Source organism: Pseudorca crassidens, chromosome 13 (assembly GCF_039906515.1).
Source record: "Pseudorca crassidens isolate mPseCra1 chromosome 13, mPseCra1.hap1, whole genome shotgun sequence".
Classification (NCBI taxonomy): Eukaryota; Metazoa; Chordata; class Mammalia; order Artiodactyla; family Delphinidae; genus Pseudorca; species Pseudorca crassidens.
Window position 1 is genome coordinate 1866869 of NC_090308.1, and position 21340 is coordinate 1888208.

The 21340-nt window shown below is 41.7% G+C and overlaps 1 protein-coding gene across 16 annotated transcripts in view; it reads right to left on the minus strand.

Moving 5' to 3' along the window:
- AFDN (afadin, adherens junction formation factor) overlaps positions 1-21340 on the minus strand; it is a 139633-nt gene that overhangs the window by 78961 nt on the left and 39332 nt on the right. For 8 of the 16 annotated variants that reach the window (XM_067701529.1, XM_067701537.1, XM_067701530.1 and 5 more), the window contains exons 2-6: positions 20409-20604; positions 17113-17228; positions 15230-15393; positions 12588-12748; positions 5346-5503 (exon numbers count right to left, since the gene is read on the minus strand). In XM_067701529.1, the coding sequence (XP_067557630.1) occupies positions 5346-5503; positions 12588-12748; positions 15230-15393; positions 17113-17228; positions 20409-20604 (795 nt within the window). The remainder of the gene's footprint in view (positions 1-5345; positions 5504-12587; positions 12749-15229; positions 15394-17112; positions 17229-20408; positions 20605-21340) is intronic. The other 8 variants (XM_067701540.1, XM_067701539.1, XM_067701526.1 and 5 more) reach the window with 3 other exon arrangements.

The window sequence follows — 21340 nt, forward strand, 5'->3', positions numbered from 1 at the left end:
TAACCAATAAGAGGAACCTACATGTTTACTGACTAATTCACTGAGTAGGTATAACAGATGAATGAATGAATATGAAAGGGCTACATATTACAGGATGGATGAGACGGCAAGGAAACAAAGGACTTCCATCTCAAGGCTAAAACAATAATCAACTCCTAATTTATCCTCCTGAAGCTTGTGAAAGAAAATGCGCAAGAACAGAGAGGAATAAAAACCAAAACTAGGCGACCCTCAGAAGAAATCATCAAGTGATCTCAAAAGGGACCGTCAGGAAAAGCCCAATAACTTCATGCCCTGGTTAAGGTGTTCTTTCACTTTCTGATTTTCATCAGTAAAAACACGGCAGAAATTAAAGAAAGGAAAAACATGTTATGAAGTTCACTACCACACAGCCTATCAAATGCACCTTTATGGAACTGAGAATTATTTAATGGATTTATGTACACTTAAAAGTTAACGCTGCCCTGGCGAGCGCTTGAGCAATCCCAAGTGTTCGGCAGCGGTAGCTAAGCTCCTGCCCTTGCGCTCACAGCCTGACAGGGACCCAGCTGGAGAAGGGCCAGCCCTCTGGTTAGCAATGCAGACCCTATTTACACCGCTGTCTTACTGGTTTTATCCTAAGAACACTTTTTACAGCAGGTATTAACCAAAACTATGAGGAACGTGTATCAAAATCTACCATTAATCCATGGACACAATTATTCTTTAGGTGTAAATATATTTTCCATACATACACTAATGCTTGCTCCATCCTGCTATTTCTCCCAAGCAGGAAAGCAACGAAGCCATCATGACAACAGGGTCCCCCTGTCTCAAACTCACCTGCAGGAGGAAAACGCCCAGCGTGGCCTGAATCTCAGGTTCTTTCCCTTTGGAGAGAATGCGTGATTATCCCGATGACCTATCCTCCCAACCTCGCCCTCCCAGCCCCTCCCTCCCCAAAGTAAGGCGGGTTTTCAGTCTCTTTCTAATAAGACCAAAAGAAAGAAAAGGCGCAGCAAAAAGCAAATACTCACGAGCATCCATCTACCTTCCTCCACCCCACAGTGAAATGAGCTCTGCTGTCCTTCCTTCTGATTCTACATAACACAGGCTCAACGCAAAAAACTCAAATACAGAAAAGCATAAGGAGGAGGGGAAAAAAATCTGTGAGACAATAAGTGTATTTTCCTGATCATGCTTTCTATAATTATGCTTTTTTTTTTTACATAAGAAGGTGCATGGCTTGATCACATGTAACATTTTAAAGTCTCCTGTTCCTCTCCCTCCCCTCATGTAGGCAGTTAAGCTGGTGTGTATTCTTCCTATGCATGTACCTTTCTTGGTGCTCACGTATACATACACACAGAATTTTGTTGTTTGGTTTTATTGTATGGTGACTGTTTTTCCAAAAATAGGGTATTGTTTAAAATGTAAATACGTCTAAGTCAACTGGTATTGGTCTAACTCAAAATGTTTCATAATGACAAGGTATTCAAAGTATTCCTTAAGCGATGAGTATTTAGTTTATTGCTATAACACACAACACGGGAAAAAAGTTTTTACAGAAATACACTCAGGAATTTACTGACTATTTGTTTATTTTGACGTTAAAACTAATATTTACCACCGTACTTCTAAAGAATATTTTCCATCTCAGACATCACCTCCACTCTGAAACAGGTGCCGCAGAGGATGGCTACACAGCGACCCCCAGACGCTCCTTCCCCGTCGCTGGGGACTCCCTTCTGCTGTGCTAGAGCCCGTTCTGCGACACCCTGTTTTTCTCTTTCTTGGCCTACACCACGATTTTGCTGGAGAATGTCCTCCAGCACCTTACTGAGAGAGGCTGCGTGGGTGGTAGATTTTTGCCGTGTGTGTCTTAAAACGTCTTTATTCCAGCCGCCCGGCGCCTGACCGAGGGTATGGCCAGAAGTTGGTTCCCTCTGCATCAGGAAGTGCCGCTCCCCTGAATTCCAGAGTCCACGGCTACTGCTGAAGTGACTGCTGCAACTGTGCCCCCACCCTTTATGCAAGCCCTGAGCCTGCCTCCTCTCTTTTTCTCTAGCTTCCTGCACTTCCACTACACCCTGGTTTGGGCCTTTTTCAAAGCAACTGTCCCATTAGTTAGTGGGCCTTTTCAACCTAGAGACTCAAATCCTTCAGTCCTGGGAGATGGTCTAGCATTGCTTCTTTGGTAACGTCTATCTCTCCATTTCCTGTTGCTTTTTCTACCTGGTCCTCCTTGGGCTAAATGTTAAGATATTCTGCACCGATCATCTAAATTCCGGAGCCCCTCTCTTTTTGTCCTCCGGCAGATTTCCTCCACTTGCTCTTTCATCCCTCCACTGACATTCTGCCCCCACCCCTCATTTACCTGGGCTTTTCAATCCCTAGGAGCCCCCGCACGCTTCTCCTCACGGTGCTCCGGATGCACCGTCCGCCGAGTCTCTTAGCTCTCCCACACTCCATCTGCTTTGTCTCTTGGATCTCCAGATTCTCTGATCTGTCTGTGTCGGTCTGTCTTTCATTTTAAAGGCATTTGCAAATGTCTACTGAGTCTGGGCCGTCCACTCACACTGACAACGAGTCACAGGAAAGCTGACGGTAACGGCGAGGACGGCTGCTGGACCAGACGTCCAAAGGTCAGTTTCCATACAGATCTTTCTTCTCTGACCAGAAAGTGCCTTCTGGGAGGAATCCTTCAATCTTCTGGGTACAGCCTTCCCCTCCATCCTCCTGCTTGTGGTAAAGACCCTGCTATGCCAGTCACCCCCAAAGCCAAGGCCTCCTCCCCCAGCGGTTTTACTCTGGCCTTCGGATGGAGAGACGACGCAGTAGCTGGATGGGAAGGCAGTCTGCTGGAGGCTACTACTGCCTATAAAAACTTTCCACCCAATTTGTTTTCAGCCCAATTTTCAATGCTGCCTCAGAACGTGCCAGAGCCCCTCATGCCGGAGTCCGCTAGGCGCTGGGAGACAGGCAGCTGCGCGCTTCCCCTCGGCTGCCCCCTCTGCAGGTCCAGCAACTTAGATACAACCCACCCGCTTCTTCAGACTCTCATCTACAACTGCTCTGCTGGCCCCTTCGCTCACTCTCTTTGTTCTCGTGCACTCCCACAGGGCTTTATCCTTTATTGTCATCTCAGTGGAATCAAAACATCTGTTTTCTCATCTATTTTCAAATGAAAATTGAACTTTATTCATAAAATTACACATCTACCAAATGGTTTTTCCAACCGAATATAAAGTCTCAGCTTTTCAGCAAAAAGAAAAAAGCCATAAAACTCAAGCAAGGCCTTTTATTTAATTCTCTCTGTAGCAACACTAGAAACCACTGCTGAGAGCTTACAGAAGACCACTCACTCTGTCCACAGCCTGGAAAACTGAACACTGTTAGCATTCGGATTCATGTGCAGAGTTAATGCAAACCCAGTCACAACTCCAGCAGGTTTTATGTCGAAATTGATAAGTTGATTCTAAAATTTATTTGTAAATGCAAATAACCTAGAATAACCAAAGCAATTTTTTAAAAGCAAAAGGAGAAAGCAAAAGTGGGACTTTATATGATTTTAAGACTCACCATAAATCCACAGTAATCAAAACAGTTTGGTGTTGGTGAAAAGATATAAGATATACAAATGAAACAGAAGATTCCAGAAATAGAACCAAACATATATGGCCAACTGATTTTCAACAAGGTGCCAATGCACTCAGTGGGAGAAAATAAAGTCTTTTTTTCTGTATCTGTACAGAAGAAAATGAGCATCGACCCTAATCTCACACCATACACAAATGTCACCTTGAAATGGAACACACAGACCCAAATGTAAGACCTAAAACTATGAAACTTCTAAAATAAAATATAGGTACAAGTGTCTGCAGCCTTGGAGGAAGCGAATTCTCATACAGAAAGTACAGAGCACTAAGAAGTTAACAAGCTGGACTTAACAAAATAATAAATTGTTCCTCACGGAAAGATACCATCTTAAAAATGAAAAGCCAAGCCACAGACGGGGAAAAAAATATTCACAGTACATGTATCATACACAGGACTTGACATGTATACAGATAATCAGGGAAACTCAAATTTCCTCCACAATGAGATACAACTACACCCATCAGAATGTCTAATAGTTTAAATGACTGACCAAACCAAGCATGGGTGAGGGGTAGAGCAATGGCATCTCATATATGACTGTGGGGATGCAAATGGCATACTCAGGTGGGAAAGAGTTTCTTTAACAGTTACACATATGCCTCCTACGGAGCCGTTCACTTGAGTATTTACTCAAGAAAAAAAGTACTTCTGTGAGAAGACCTGCACATGTATGCTCACAGCAGTTTTACTGTAAGAGCCCAAAACTGAAAACTGGAAACAAGGCAAATTCTAACAGGTGAATGGATGAACAAAGTGTGACACGTCCATACAATGAAACACAAAAATACCACGAGGCACAAGGAAACTCCTGAAGGTGAAGGAAACGTTCACTGTGCTGCAGGCCCAAGCCGATGGTGTTATAAACTTTAAATACATGTAATACCTTGTACTTTAATTATTTCTCAATAATCTTGGCGAGGGCAAGAACTAAAACAAGTAACCACACTTCCATTATTTAATAATCAATTGCTAAGATGAGAGAAAGAAGGATATCTTCTTAAAAAAATCTACTTCCAATGAGATTTTGACAGAGAAATAATGGGTATAAAGAAGTTATTACATACTTGTGATTGACTTAAAGGTTAATAATTTTCCAAAAAGTTTGTCTTAGAAGAGAAAATCTGCTTGATTTTACTTAGCGTCACCAATTCAACTCTGAGGCATAAAATTTCACTGTATTTCTTGAGTACTGGGGTCAAAGATACACCCTTTATCTCCAAGAAATTACGGATGACTACTAAACCTATCAGCCAAACGTCGGTTGATGATGAACAGCAAACCAAGATTTATTTAAAGTTGGGTCGTTATGATACATCTTAGTAAAAACCCTAAGAAAAAAATCATTAAAGCAGATTTTACTAAAATAAAATTGTCACCTATAGATATGCAAAATAAAAACTGGAAGGATATACATCAAAATGCTAATGGCGCTTATCCTTTGGTATTAGAACTACAGAGGACTTTCTTCCATTTGCCTTTTTATACTTTTCTTAGTTTACAGCAGGAACACAGATTACTTTTGTAATGGAAAGGAGAATGTTGTTTCTTATATATATTTACACGTGGTTTCGGTTTACCAGATTCTAAGTGATACAGCGTGGAGAAATTCAGCCTAAGTTTAACTTCATTTAAAGAATATCTTTCCATTTAAATGCAAAGTTCTAGCACGTGTAATATGGGGAAGTACCGACGTGGCAGGTACTCACGCGGGCGATGCAATAATCCTTAGGATTTTCTTTCTCCAGACCGTACTTCTCTAGAGCTTCAGCCACAGCGAAGTCTGCAGGATCTGTGGTAGACAGCAGGATCGTCTTGTAGGGAATATTTGGTTTTAAACTATCTGCATAAATTCTCAATGTTCCACCTGCAAAAAACATTGTGACATCTTTGATCACAACTTTTATTCCAATACCAGAGATCTGTATACGAATTCTATCCCCACTTCCTGGTAGGTGACACACACTGGCAGGGACATGCCGACCCCGTGATCCTGTGCTAGACAGGGCGAGTAATTCTGTGTGACTAGGCTGTTTCTGTCCTCCCTTCAAGCCCGCGCAGTTTTTATAATGACGAACTGATTTCCACTGTGGGGAAAGGACAGAAAGGGAAGAAACCCCGGAGTTTCTTCCAAGTGCTGCTCTTGCTTTGACTGCCTTCTCACTTCCTTACCTACACAGAGTTAGACATCTACTTTCCCCACTTCCGCTACTTCCTGACCAACAATCTGAAACTTAAAAACCCCGAACAATATTAATCCCACTAAATAACTCAGTTTTTTAAAAAAGTGAACCAGAAATCAGGATACTTCAGGTGCTGGAGTCCAAAGACATTTCATAAGGAACCTGTCACCAAAGCACTGGGCTCTATCTACATTTCCAGGTGCTGCAAACCAGAATGTCATTTCTAGCTGTGAACTCATTCGGGAGGGAAAAAAGTCAACTAGGGCAGAGCAATGTGGATCCTCAGCTTTTCTTTTTGTCTGTATATTTCTTTTTAATGCAATCCTACATATGCTATATTACTGACATTTTTGGTGTCATAATTTGCTCTTTACTTATGATCTAAGATTTTTAAGCCCTAAAATCTTAAGTCTAGCTGAAAGACTACTGGGGGCAGGTAGGCAACTCAGGCAAGGTGCCACATCCCCATGCTATGTGGGACCTCGGGGAGGCTTCCCGACTTCCTCTGCTCACCTCTACGTTAAAGAGCTAGATTAAACATCTGTGGATCTCTTGAAGCAAATTCTAAATCTCTATGACTCCTTTTTGCCTCTTCTGAATTCTAACGCAGTTACTCTGGCTACTGAATGTTTCTCACACCCTCTTTTTCAACAAGTCTGGCACACACTGCATTATGACAACTTGACTACAATAAAATAACACTGGTCTTTTAAGAATAATCAGCAATGACACGGGGAGGGGGAAGGGTAAGCTGGGATGAAGTGAGAGAGTGGCACGGACATATATATACTATCAAACGTAAGGTAGATAGCTAGTGGGAAGCAGCCACATAGCACAGGGAGATCAGCTTGGTGCTTTGTGACCGCCTGGAGGGGTGGGATAGGGAGGGTGGGAGGGAGGGAGACACAAGAGGGAAGAGATATGGGAGCATATGTATATGGATAACTGATTCACTTTGTTATGAAGCAGAAACTAACACACCATTGTAAAGCAATCATACTCCAATAAAGATGTTAAAAAAAAAAAAAGAGAAGAACCAGCAAGCCCAGGCTGGTATTAGAACGCGGACCTGCTGACACAGGCCAGGGGTCAGGCTATCTACAAACTCACAGGGATTATAAGGTCCCCCTACACCGCCCGTCCCAACGCTGAGGACACAGCATGAGCTGGTCATCGTCCTAGGCTCCAAACAGCTTGTAACCTGATTGCAGGGTCGAAATCAGGGGGAGAAAACAAACAAGACAACAACATGAAGACATAAAATATGACATCAGAAACACAAAGTGCAGGGGAGGGAAGTAAAAACTGCAGATCTTTTACAATGTGTCTGCACTTAAATGACTATTAGTTTACCACAAGTAGATACAGATCAACATATATGAAACCCATGGCACCCAATAATCAAAAACCTACAATAAACACACAAAAACTAGAAACAAAAAAACAGGTACCACTAAAAAAAATCATCAAAATACAAGGGAAGAAACAGAAAGAAGACATGAACAGAGAAGTACAAAAACTAGCAGAAAACAAGTCCTAAAATGGCAGTGAGTACACAGCTATCAATAATTACTTCAAATGTCAATGGACTAAATGCTGCAGTCAAAAAACAGGATGGATGATTGGATAAAAAACCAGAAGCCCCTATGCGCCGCTTACGAGAAACTTACTTCACAGCTAATGACCCATACAGACTGAAAGCGAGGGGAAAGAAAAAGATATTTATTTCATGCAAGCAGAAATGACAAGAAAATGGGGGTGGCAATACTCCTATCAGACAAAACAGACTTCGGAGCAAAGTCTATAACAAAAGACAAAGACGGGCATTATATAATGATAAAGGGATAAATACAAGAACACTCAGTTCATATATATGCACCCTATACATGAGCACCTAACTACATAAAGTACTAGCAGACATAAAGGGAGGAACTGACAGTAACACAACAGCAGAGAGGACCTACACTCCACCGACATCCATGGACAGATTAATAAGTAACTGACTGGATACAGTCTAATTTAAGAGGTTTTTAGTTTACAAGCATAATACCATAGTATCATCACAACAGAAATACATACCTCCCAATTTCCTAAGGAAGGGGAGATAGAAGAAAAGCTAACATTTTAAAATTCTACCATCGACTAAAATCTGTTTGTATAAATAAATATACATTTCAGTTCTAAAATTAAGAGAGGATGATTCCCCTATTCAGAAGATGAAGAAAGCGTGGCCCACGGAACACAAGGGTCCCTACCGGAACCCAGCTCCAGAGTCCGTGTCCTAGCACTCCACAGCTCCAAGACTGCTGTCCACAAGAAAACTGAGGCAGAAGGGCTGACTCCCAAGGGCATTCTGAGGTCAATTATACTTGGAAGACATCAAGAAAGTAAATACGTCTGAGTGTTAAAAATACTTTATGAGCTCCGGGGCCAAGGCTTGTTACAAGTTATGACTTCTGATCCACTGTGAAGTGAGTCAGATCTCTTTAAGTAGGTCATCAGAACTTGGGGAACCAACGCTCGGGCGAACAAGACAGGAAAATTACAGACTTGGCTGTTACTCTCAGGGAACCTTACCCACCCGTGACAACATTCTTCACCAACCTAAGCGCTAAGCTAACAGCCTCAGTAGGTTATAAGGATATCGTTTTCTAAGTTGTTTATTAAAAACCAACAGAACACTTGAACTTACTATATTTGACTGCATTAATATTAACCACAAACAGCTATTCTGCCAACAGTATCCAGTTTTTTAGGGTTTCCTAGGAGCTTGTACAGAAAAATGTTCCTTCCACCCAACCATCCCTGTAACAGACAAGCTCTACTCCAATGGGTGTTTTGCTGTTTCTTCTCCTAATTCTCTGGGGTTTTGTTCCTGTTGTCTTGGCCTACTGCTCAACAATGGCCGTGTATTACCGGTATACTTCCTACCTCCACCAAATCTCTTCCATGCCCATGATGCTGCATCCCCAGAACAGCTTGCTCCCGAATCTTTCTCTCCACCTGGCACCGCTGACTAGCACTCAGCCACCGAGCTGGCAGCCTAAAGGCACCCCCACACCACGCCGGCCCCTCCCAAGACACACAGACGAAGCCCGTCTTCCCCTCCGGATGCTCCTTCACCCAGACCCACATCCATCCTGCTCAAGGCAGGGCGGCATCCGGAAGGCCTCCTCTCCTCAGAAAACTCAGGCTGGCGCTGCTTCCCGATCATTCTCTCTTAACATTGCTCCCGCTTTTCTCTCTTCATGACCACTGTCCCCGACTGAGCTCAGAGACTCGGTCCTTCCGGGGCCACACGAGCCTTTGAAGGGGGACACCTGCTTCTGACCACAATTCCCTCAAATCAACCCTAGATTCTGCTCTCAGAGTAACCGCTCCAGATTGGAGGCCTGGGCTAACTGAAAGCGTTCTCAATCCCTAGCTTAAAACTTTCAGCAGTTTATTAACAGATCATACCAAATACTTCCATCAAAGGACCCCCAATGGCACAGGAAAATAAATATGGATCTCTGGGGACACAGGCTGAAGTTACCTGCAAAAAGCTTCCTGCTTAGGGCTTCCCTGGTGGCGCAGTGGTTGCGAGTCCACCTGCCGATGCAGGGGACACGGGTTCGTGCCCCGGTCCGGGAGGATCCCACATGCCACGGAGCGACTGGGCCCGTGAGCCATGGCCGCTGAGCCTGCGCGTCCGGAGCCTGTGCTCCGCAACGGGAGAGGCCACGGCAGTGAGAGGCCCGAGTACCGCAAAAAAAAAAAAAAAAAAAAAAAAGCTTCCTGCTTTATCTTAACAACATATATAATGTTGCATCCTGACCCACATTAAAGACATACTTTTTATAAAAAGATTTTGTTAAGTTACTTATAAAAACTCACACTCTAAGCCAGCTCTCCTTAGTCTGACTCACATACCCCTGAGCCTATACTTGAATATTCCTCAAGGGGTCACTGAGGAAGTTACTTCCATAACGATGCCAGACTCCTTCCCGTGGTCGGAAGCGTGGTTAGCACGTGGCAGGTACCCCTGAGCATTCCTCTCGTCCTTCCTAAAACTTTTACTACATTTCTCCTTCCTCACCTCTGTAGTTTCTCCCTCCTTTCTCCTTACTTTCTTTTTCTTGTCTTTTTCAATTCCTGATTGAACAAGACAGAATATATACAAACAGATAATCATTTAGGTCTCAAAAGCCATCTATCAAATTATTTACAGAACTAGTAAGTCTCTCAGTGTCCTAGTTTTTTTGAATCACCGATACTATAATTCCCATGAAACATATAATTGAGACTCAGTTCATACAGGCACTAAGGGTCAAAGCAAACCCGTGATGCTGCAGAGACAACCAGGTCCCAGGGCCGGCTCCCACCTTGGCTGGTGCTGTATGACACGCCCCCCTAACACAAAGCTCTGGGCAAGCTCACAAGAAATGGGTCACAGCAATTTCTGTCAAGTGGGCAGAATCAAGCAACCATGCATTTCAGAACCACGGTCCACAGACTACCTCGTGAATGGAGGTGAGGGAAGAGGGACCACTAATAAAATAGAGGATAACGCTGCTCCCGCGAGTGTGACGCGAGTGTGAGCACAGCTTCCCCTGACAGATCCCACCTGCTGCCACATAAACATATCGGATAATAAGAGGGTCTGGATAGGGACTAACACCCTTTGACTCAGCCTTGGAGCCGAGAGAATGGGCCCACAATTAAGCAACCTTCCCCACCAGAACTGCTATAAACCCGGCTCCAGAGAAAAGCCGCCAGTCCCAGCACTCAGACCTTAAAACTCGTGCGTGAGCCAGCAGGAGCGCAGCGCTACAACAGAGCCGCAGAGGCGATGACTTACCAGGTCAGACATTCTTAGGAAAGGCTGGATCGACGATACAGCCTTCTAATACAAGGATTGTTTTTGAAACAAATGATTATGCTATTATTTTTTAACAAGTAAAACCACTTTACTTGCTGAGTATAATTAGAGGTTAATTACAAATAAAAGTTTTATATCAAATAGCTAAAAATACACAAAACCAATTTATAGCTCACAGAGTAGTCATGTGTTTTAACTTCTCGTTTTAACCTTTATTTCCCTCAGAAATACAGGGTGATCTCCAGGAAACATCACGGTGGGACATGTGTACAGGATGTTGCCTTTGATTCAAGGGGTCCACAGGGACAAAAAAGCTGGACTTCTCTAAACGTACCTTGTTTTGCAGATTTGACTTAGAAACTGTTAAACAACACTAAATTTTAAAGAAGCAAACCTTCAAAGTCAAAAGTAAAATAAAACAAACCTCAGTATAAATCCACGCGGGTATACAATCACATACACAGGAATCGAATGTGCGATTTCAAACAGCACAGATTTCACAAGACGCTTAAATAAAATGTTTTCAGTATCATATTGGTATTAATAATAGCCCTATTTTGATTTTGGTATTATACCTGATTAATATAATTATGTTGTTAATAATTATTCTATTGTTCTTAGGAGGGAAGAATTTTACCTTTAGAGAAAAGACACCCAGATTTTCTAAAATCCAAGTAGTAAAAAACCACATATTTCCTAAGCTCTGTCCACTAAACAGGCTTAGAAGTAAAGACTAACCAGTAACAGAGAGTGCTCCTAGTAACCAGACACTTATCCCAGCAAAAGGAACAGGATTCCTCCGAGGAAGAGCTGACTCCTAGGCCGGGGCAGGAAAGCACGAGGTGAGCAGACATCCTATCCTCCAGGGAAGCTCTCGAGATCACTGGGCCATGTCACAGACCCGGGTGCCAGCTGGAAGACAGCCCCGCTGGCTCGAAGCCACCATTCAAGAATCAGACGACAATAACCGCAAAAGATGGACAAACATTGAGAAGCTTTACATCCATGAGCTTACTAAAATTTTACAAACCACTGCTCACCTGGGGATGACACTAAGGTGAATATTCCTGTCCCACCGCCTACCACCAAAAACCCTAACCCTGTACCTGTATCTAATCAAGGAAAACAAGAGGAAAACAGCGGTAAACCGCACAACAAGATGCCGTCAGCAAAACCTACAAGACATTCAACCTAGGGTTTTAAAACAAACCAACAAATAAGCAAACTGAGAGGTTAAGATACAAGAGAGGAGAGGGGATTTTAGAATGAAAGGCATAAAAGACAAATTAACCAATTGCAAATGCAACATTTAGGTTTTATTTGTATCCTGACTCAACTAAAGGAATTATCTGAGGCAAATCAGGAAAATCTGAACAATGACTAGGTACCTGATGATTTTTAAGGAATTACTGTCAATTCTTTTCTATGTGATAGTGGTACTATGGTTTGCTTTATTTTTGTTTTTGCTTTTTTAGAATTGTTACCTTTCAGGAAAATATATCAAAATATTTATGGATGAGATAATGAGAAAGTTGGGATTTGATTCAAAAATAACACAGTCTGGGAATGAAAGCAATATATGTAGAAGCAGAGATGAAACGTGTTAATTATGGAAGCTTGCTTGGTAATAAACACATGGGAAGTTCATTATATCTCTATTCTTTTGTATATACTTGACATTTTCCAGAATTAAAAAAAAAAAAAGCCATACTGGGGATAAATACGTAACTAAACGTATTGAAGGCAAAACTGACTTTGTACCAGACACACATGGCACACGCTTGCTATGAACAGGTCACATCGCCCATTAACTTCACTTATTCAGGGCCTCGTGCATATATAAAAAGGATTATGAAATTAATAGACTTTACAACAAATATAACAGAAAAACAATTCAAAGTCTGCACCTGAATCAGGCCGCCCATCTGAGCTCCGAAATTCCTGCATTCTCTTTTCCAGTTTTTGTTGTCTCCGTCGTTTCATAACCACCTCGGGATTAGAAATCGTTCGGGTAAAGCTAGTTTCAGGCATGTCTTTGTAAACCTCAGCAGCCAGTCGAGAATTTTCGCTGTAAGGAGAAAAAGGCAATAACAAGATTTTTTAAATTTTATATCAGAAACAATTATACTGAAATCATACAAAACTCAAAATGGCAGACGTTACTAGCCTACACAGTTCTGCCGCGTACCATTCACCACGTGTTAATTACTAGGGATAGAGAATACACTTCCTCTCAATACCAGCTGAAATACTGAACCAAGCAGAAATTTATAATTAAAATTTTATAGTGAGTTTACAGAACTTAATTATTGAGTATTCATTAATAAAGCTAGAATGTATAAATTATACATTTCAGTTCTTTCTACCACGGTTATCTTAAAATAGACTAAATGAGGGATACAACATTCCAACCACTAGAAATAAAGGATTGAACATACTTTAGTAAAAATCTGTCTTCAAATTACAGTAATCTTGAAGAACTCAAACAGCCTGATTTTTTAACAACTAAGAGATTTACCACCATTCACTCTCTTGAAGCGAAAGTTTTAAAAGGAAATTGCTCCGTAAGTTCCTATAACGAGTCAACTGTATAGAATGATGAGTTGAAAACTAAATATTTAGGTAAGATTGATATGCTTGACTAAACTTTGATAAATATACTTTAAGGATGCCATTTTTAAAATCACAAAATAATTTCATTAAGTCAGTCAAGCTTCGAATCAATAAGTTAAACTTAACTCATTTTAAGTAGCTCATTTCCTTAACACAAATAGTTTATCCCCCTATAAACTAAATAAATAGAACAAACTGTAGCCTAAGTTCTAAACTCTCCTTTTCCTTGGTATTTTTCATATATGAACAATCTATGTATACAAGTTCTTTCTCTTGTATAAATACACTAAGTAGAGCCTTACTATGTAATACTATAGTCAAGAGTTCATGTGCATCCCATAGGCGCCTCTGCCTAACAGATTAATATCTAAATCCATTTGGATGCACTCTACCATGGGCTCAAGTTCCACTCTAAAGTAAACTCCCTTCACTGACAAATGGTTAATATCCTCAAGACACACACAACACTTAGAATCAACCAAAAAATGGAAAAAAGACTTGAAGAGGTCACCGCAGCAGCAGCAGAACAGCAACGGTTAATAAACGTGCAGAGAGACATCTACCTTGTTAATGATACAGTAAGCTCGAGTTATTGAAGGTCTCGCATACTGCAGAGACCGTACTCTGCTCTGTTACACTCAGCAGTACTAAGGGTATGGAAACGAGAGGGCCCGTGGGCTGTGCAGACCTTTCCAGGGGCTGTCTGGCAACACAAGCATCCCAAGGGGTCTCTGAACCATTCTTCCAGAGCATTTCCTTAGGAAATATTCAGGAGTCCTCAAAATTGTAAAAACAAGGATATTCACCAGAGTATCGTTTATAATATCAAAAAAAAAACCCTGTAAACTCTCCACAAATACACGAAAAGGGCTGGTTTCATGAATTATGGGAAAACTATACGATAGAATACTGCACAATCATTTAAATTATTTAATATGTATGTTTTTTGTGAACATATATATATTTTGACTGTGTATTTACGTGAAATACATATAATTTTAGTGGAAAAATGTCATGTGAAAAGGTCTGGTTTCAAAAGACTGATTATACTTGTTTAAAAACTCTCTACATAGATATATGAAGCGCATATATTTGTGTTGCATAAACAAACTACGGCTCTCTTTGGGTTCATACGTGACAAGAAGCTCCTTTTCCCTTTCTGGCAAATCTATCTACTCTGACTTTCTAAAATAAGCTGTAAACAGAACACTATGCCGTCAACTCTAAGGCAAGGAAGAGGCCTAAGAGAAACCACGATAAGAGAATGAACTGAACTGAAAACTGACAAGGCGACACTGAGGCCAGGAGACTCCAAGCGAGGAGGAAAGGCCAGCTTCTGCTCACGTGTCCTTTCTGTTACAACGAAACACAGCGGTTTCCCTTATTCCCTCAGCTCCGAGGTCAGAAGCTCAAATCCCTTCAGACAGGCAAAGACACCTGTGATGGGGCTGCTGTGCGAGAATAAGGAAGGGGGGCTGGCGGGGGCTGGAGTGAACCTGATGGTGCATTTGAACCTGAAAAGCGAACACCAGCTTTTCTCACTGGTCTTGCCAACCTCTGATCAGGTGTTAAGCGGACCTGAGGTGTCTAAGAATCCACTGCTGCCTTAAGGACCAAAACAACAGAAAGGAAAGGAAAGGCCAGGCAGAGACGAAGAACACCCTGCACCCAGTCTACCCAGGAACGGCAATACTGTTCATCAGTCCGCATCTTTAGGAAGAGCGCGCACAGCGAGACCAGCCCTGTGAGCGACGCGTGCAGCTCAGTCAGAGCCCCACCGGCTTCCCTCGACGCCGAGGACCCAGCACGAGCCCCAGCGCACTTACCTGAGGCGCACCCTCTTCGGCCTTTACTTGGTAATTTAATGAGGTCTGCTGCACGAAAAACACCGGGCTTAGAACACAAAGAACCAGGAATATTTCCAAAATGAACTTACGTGTCATCCCCATGGAAAGGTCTATCGTCTCGATCAGACGCCTGCCTCATTGCCTCTTTTTCTCGCTTCTTTTTTTCCTTCTTTTCTTTCTTTGAGAGAGTTCTCTTGAAGTTCTGGATAACACCTTCTTTTTCCTGCTTTTCAGGTCCGTTACTTTGAGCCTTCTGATAAAAGTTAACATTATCACTACACTGGCTATGACACAGAATGACATAAAGCTATCTATGGCTTGGCTAACTTCACCTCATACACTGCGGCCAGAAACAGAGCCACTGGGGCAGGGGAAGGTCTGGGGTGAGAAACGTTCTTTGTCTTGATGGGCCGACAGTTACGTGAGTGTACGGATCAAAACGTACACATTCAAGATCTCATTTCACCGTGTGTAAATTGTATCTTAATTCAAAACTATAACCAAGGAAGCAAACACACAAGAAAATCCAAACCCAGTTAGAAAACTGGGGTTGGAATCACACCAGCTTATTTATTATTTTTAATAAATAAAAATCCAAATAATTTACATGAAGTAACTTAAATAAAAGGAAACTAATGAAAATACGGAAATAACTAAGTGTTTGAATCATCGTCTACTTTAAATATGTTTTAACTTCAAAAGAAATGTTAAGAGTAGCCCTAATAAACTGGCTTTCATGAAGCAAAGTTATAAGTACTGTGTTTGTGCAAAAACTTCTAATTTCTTTTCCAGATCTTACTCGTTTCCTTATTCTTAATTTATAACTTGGCCTGCCAGCAGATGACACAGAGACAGATTATTTTTATGTGACTTAATAGGTTGGCTGGTAAAGAATCAAGAAAAATAAAAGATTATCTTATTGGGAAAGAAAACTGCCTTCTGCTTTGTGAGCGAGCATCTCCGTTTCCTTGCAAGCTACCCCAGCACCCTCCTGTCATCCCGACCCCAGAAGAGTTCTACTACACAGCAAACAGGATCTGTGGCTCCGTGAAAAGGTACATCAGCTGAAATCATGGTGCAGGAACAAAATAAAACATGGACACACACACACACACACACACACACACACACACACACACACACACACACACACACGTATCCGCTCTTGTATCACATGTGGTGGCCACAACGGCAATAAAAGTCCCTGGAGCGCAGGAACAGGAACACAGAGGACATGACACAGACAATGTGGAAACTGCTGCCCTAAGTAAATAATGGTACTTTCCCCCCAGCCTGCTGGGGCACAAAATTAAATACAAGATTTTCCTCAAAATATTCTTAACCTCTGCATTTGCTATCACTTGTCAATACTGAATTCTAGTGTAAGAGGCCACTTGACTTAAAACAGAATTATAATTGTTTTAAAATTGTATCAATATTTCATAGTATTCCACATAAAAAGAACAGTAGCACAGGAATTCCAGACATCCTACTACCTGAGAAAGTTTTAGACTCACTCTATTTCATCATCCAAAGACACTCAAGGAAGTTTACTGATTTCTAACCTTACACATATAACATGAAAAAGGTCTTAAATATGCCTCATTAAGTTGTATCTAGAAGTTCACATATAAATAGGTTATTAAAGTTTTATTTTCCCTTCTGAGTCCTATTAAAACCTATTTTGACTTTATAATTTAGGGAAAAAAACCTGAAGCTGATTTGAACATTAAGTCTCTTAGGAACAAAAGCTTACATAACTCTTCTTTGAAAAGGAAGGAGTAATATTTTGGATTATTCAGTGAAACAGAGGATGGAGCAGGGAGAAGCTGGGCTACTTTTAAATTATGTTCCAGGACAGGGGTAAAAGGGTAGTTCAGGAAGAGAAGCGAAACAGGGAATGAACCCCTCCGACACGACACGCGGTCAGACGCAGGCCAGGCACAGCACGGGCCGAGACCCAAGGCCTCACCTTAGCAGGAATGGCATCGTTCTCATTCTTAAGGACAAATCTGCCCTCTCGATCATCCTTATTCCAATTCAACTGCACAACAAGGGGTTTCTCGTCTATATCCAATCTTCTTTCTTCTTCACAACATGAAAAGAAAAAGAAAGAAGCCGTGGTTAGCTAACGGCACTAGCCAATGCGACATTCTGATACACGATACATTTTATAGACAAAAATACCTAATTCCCTTGATTATTTACTGATAGGCTGAAGTGTAATTCACACTGTGAAGTTAGAGTTTCAATGACTAATTCAGTATTTTGGTGCTACTATATGTGTACTAGCACGTGTCCAATGCCAGACACGGACCAGGCACAGCTTCCTGGCAACATTTAGAATCTAACCCAGAAAATAAGAGAAATACACATGGACTAGAAAAAATTATAAGCAGGGCTTTGCCGTACGTTTGTTTCTATAAATCAAATTCCCTCACATACAACTGGAAAATACAGAAATAATGTTAATATCACACAGAAGTTCCACTGATTCATGGGATTTTTCTTCTCATGTTAATGTTAAGATGCTGTCAAGAAACGGCACCACCGCCATCAGTCTTCACTCTCCCTCCTCCCCCTGTACCTCTGATTCTCGTCTCCAAAACGCACACTCCTCGACCCGCACAGCCCCTCCCACCATGAAGCACCAGCCTTTTCTCTGTCGATGAAGTGCTATGTTAAGTGACTACTTCCTCCCTTACTAGAAACCTAACAAGCCTCATGGCAGCCCACTGAGGGCCCTACACAGCCTGACCACCTACTAGAAGCCGAGAGCTGGCAAGGATTACCCAGGTAAACGCACACAGGATGCACCACAACACGGGCAGCAAAGACAGGAAGCAGTGAGACCAGAGCGGGTGAATGACATTGGTACAGGAAGCAAGTCAACGGGGCAAACTGAGAAGATAGTTTATAGAGGCTTTCAGTGAATATTATAGGTAAACAGCAGTGTTAATGATCAGAATACAGGAAAAAAATTCTAAGTCATTATTTTATCAACTGAAAATATGAGAAAAGAGTAGTAAGTCCCATATTGGATCAAGAAGTTCCAAATTCCTGCTGCAAAACCAAAATTACCAAGTTGTTCGTGTTGCAGAATCTTCACTAGCTCAAAATCCCTCATGGCACGTTTTTTAGAGAACCACTCTTAAGAACAAGTAAGTCTAAATCATAAAACAAAAACAAGGTGAGCTGCTGTAAAGCATACGTGCCTAACTACTGCATGCAAATATAATTAGGGCCCTGCTACAACTTTGTAACTTAAGGTATCTTCTGCCTTATGTTAGAAGAGCAGAATCCTTTTTACTTTTCCAGTTGATTTCACACAAGGAACCCTAACGCAGAGAAGGGCTGAGAGTGGCGTTTCCATGGTGCTGGGCCAGCGCTCTGGTTCACACAGCAGCTGCGGTGTCCAGCGGCTCACTGAGGAGCACGTTACATTTCCAGCGAAACGAGCTGCACCTGCCGGATGCTGCAGGAGCTGCTGGTTCCCACCAGGTTGCGCACTGTCCCACCAGGGTCACGTCGGGCTTTCCACGGCGCTGTAGAAACAAGCACTGCCCGCAAACCAATGTGAACAGGAAAGGAGGGCACTGCCCCCACCCAGGAGCTGGGCAGGGCCCAGGAGGCACACGTGCCCCGTCAGGGAGCAACTGTGGTTAAGAACGAGATGAAATTTTCAGTTTTCCTTTCATCTGATCTGTACTGTTTTTTCACACATCCACCAAGCTGTTAAAGCATAAATCCTGATGAACGCGTCTGAATCTATGCAGTAAAATGAACTGTTAGGTATTTCCTTTGGCCTAGAGATGCCACTAAAACAATTACTGACACACTAAGGGCTCCGTGACCCGAAAGAGATTGAGAACCTGCACGCCAGGGTCTGCTCCTCTCTGAGACGCTGGCGGGGTATGAAGGTGCAGGAGGACACGGCCAGGCCAGCCTAGTGGTCACTGCAGGGGCGGGGGAAGATGGTGAACACTTCCTTCTTTACGCACCTTCCTTGTGTTTTCATCCCTTACAAGTAACATATTTTACTTTTTAATTAAAAACAAATCTAGCAAAGAAAGTTTAAAGAAAAAATGTTCTTTAAAAAAAATCAAACCCATTCCATTTTTAGATCTCAAATCCCAATCTTAGATAGCATTTCAAAGACCTCACTTGGCAGCATTCAAATGACCCAATGGTGCAGCGAGAAGAGGGCTGAAAGTGAGAAATACTTTCTTCCTCTTTGTAACCTATTTAAAAAGATTCTAAGGTAAAAGGAGAATTCAACCTCAAAAAAACGTCCAAAATTGAGACCATCCACTATTGTCAAATTCAGTTTGGGTATTATTTATGTAGGTGATACCCTAGTAACCTTAAACGAGTGATAAACAAGTACAGCCTACCTAATATAATACTGGTAGCATTTGGTGACACCTGAATTCCACACACTACAAAAATTTCAGCCCAATTTCAAATGTACAAAGAAAGCTGCACTTCTGAAGATAAGAAAAATAAATTATGTTCCAACAGGTTTTGTGGCTGAAACTTAAACAGGTATTCAAATTGGGCTTGTACTATATACAATCCTTTGTTTACTGCATTAACTGGCATTTGTTATTTTTTTTAAACAGGTGACTCAGTACTTCAAAAGCATTCATAAAAAATTTTATAAATTTCTACATTTCTAATCAGTTCAACTTCAATTGCCATGTGATATATAGGATACTTTCAGAAATTTCAAATCTTAAAACAAGGAGAAACTACTAACTACATAAGAGAGTTTCCTCAAGATGTCCTAATTGTTCCCAAAGAACGTTATTAAAAAAAAAAAAAAAAAAAAAGAACGTTACTGTTTCACATTACAAAAGTATTACAGCAAGCATGATAAAACACTGGGTTTTACTCATAAAATACTGTACTCATAAAACACTGGGTTATCGTTAATTGTAATATTATAACCTATGCAGAAGAGTTACATGAAATACTTCTCCAAAATTAAGCAGCCTACTGTACCATGAATGTATGTGACAGACCTGCTGGAGAATTTCAATTATGAAACGCTATGCTACTTATCTTTGGAGAAGTGAGCACACGTAAAACTAATCTATTCATTCTAACTCCCAACAAATAAACGCACCTACTAGGAACTTACAAGGACATTTCGCAGACATACTCGAGTTTTGCCAACCCGTTAACTGCTTCCCCGGCCCCTCCAGAATAAGAAAGAGGGGGTCAGCAGTAAAGCAGGGCCCCCAAGCCCCGTCTGTGTCCACTGACCTCCGCTGACATGCACTTCGTACAGGGAGTACTTGGGTGATGACAACATCCGCATGTCAGGGCGGAATTTCTCAGCGAGCGTTTCCAGCACGTCCTGAGTGGTGGCGGTACTAGAGACCCGGATACATTTTGTTGCAAAGTTCCCAGCAGCTTTATCTTGAAAATAAAATCTCATCACTCCATGGAACTCCAAATCCTAAAAGGAAAACAAATGATACATTTTTGGAAAAACAACATCCTAAAATGATGTCTTCAAATTTAATTATGTGACTTGGGACAAGTTATTTACAATCTGTCTCCTTCTTACGTGTCTCAAGTATAAGGTAACGGCTGTAGAGCACCTGGCGTCAGAGCCGTCAGCAAATGCCATGCACACCTGGACAGGCATCGTTTTATCACGTCTTTGTAACAACCCAGTGAAGCAGATACTATGACCAAACCCAATTCTCAAGATTTGGTCTTTAAAACTCACAGAGTTTGAGCATCTTGCTCAAGCAGTTGGTTATGCAGCAAATCCAGAATTAAACCCAGATCCACTGAACTTTGAAGTCCATACGCCTATCTGCCCGAGGTGCCAGCCCATCCCGAGATTACAAAGCCTAAATGAAGAGACTGTTCTAAAAGCAGAGGGGAGATGTTAACCCCAATCCTACCATGAATGTGAAGAAATGGAAACTCAGCGTTAGCGGAATGTAATTGTAAGTAATTTTCACTATGAACGACTTGCCCCAAATCAACAGACACAATTTAGATTTTTCTTAAAACCTTACTTCTAGAGAAAAATTCGACAGAATGTCAACCAAAGACTACTTCAAGCAGGCTGAAGCCCATGTGACTGTGGAAGGCTCCTTCCCATGGCTTCCTTTTTTTTTTTCTTTTCAATCAATTACGAGATGGTTATTCAGGCCCTTTGCTATCACTGTGAAAATAAG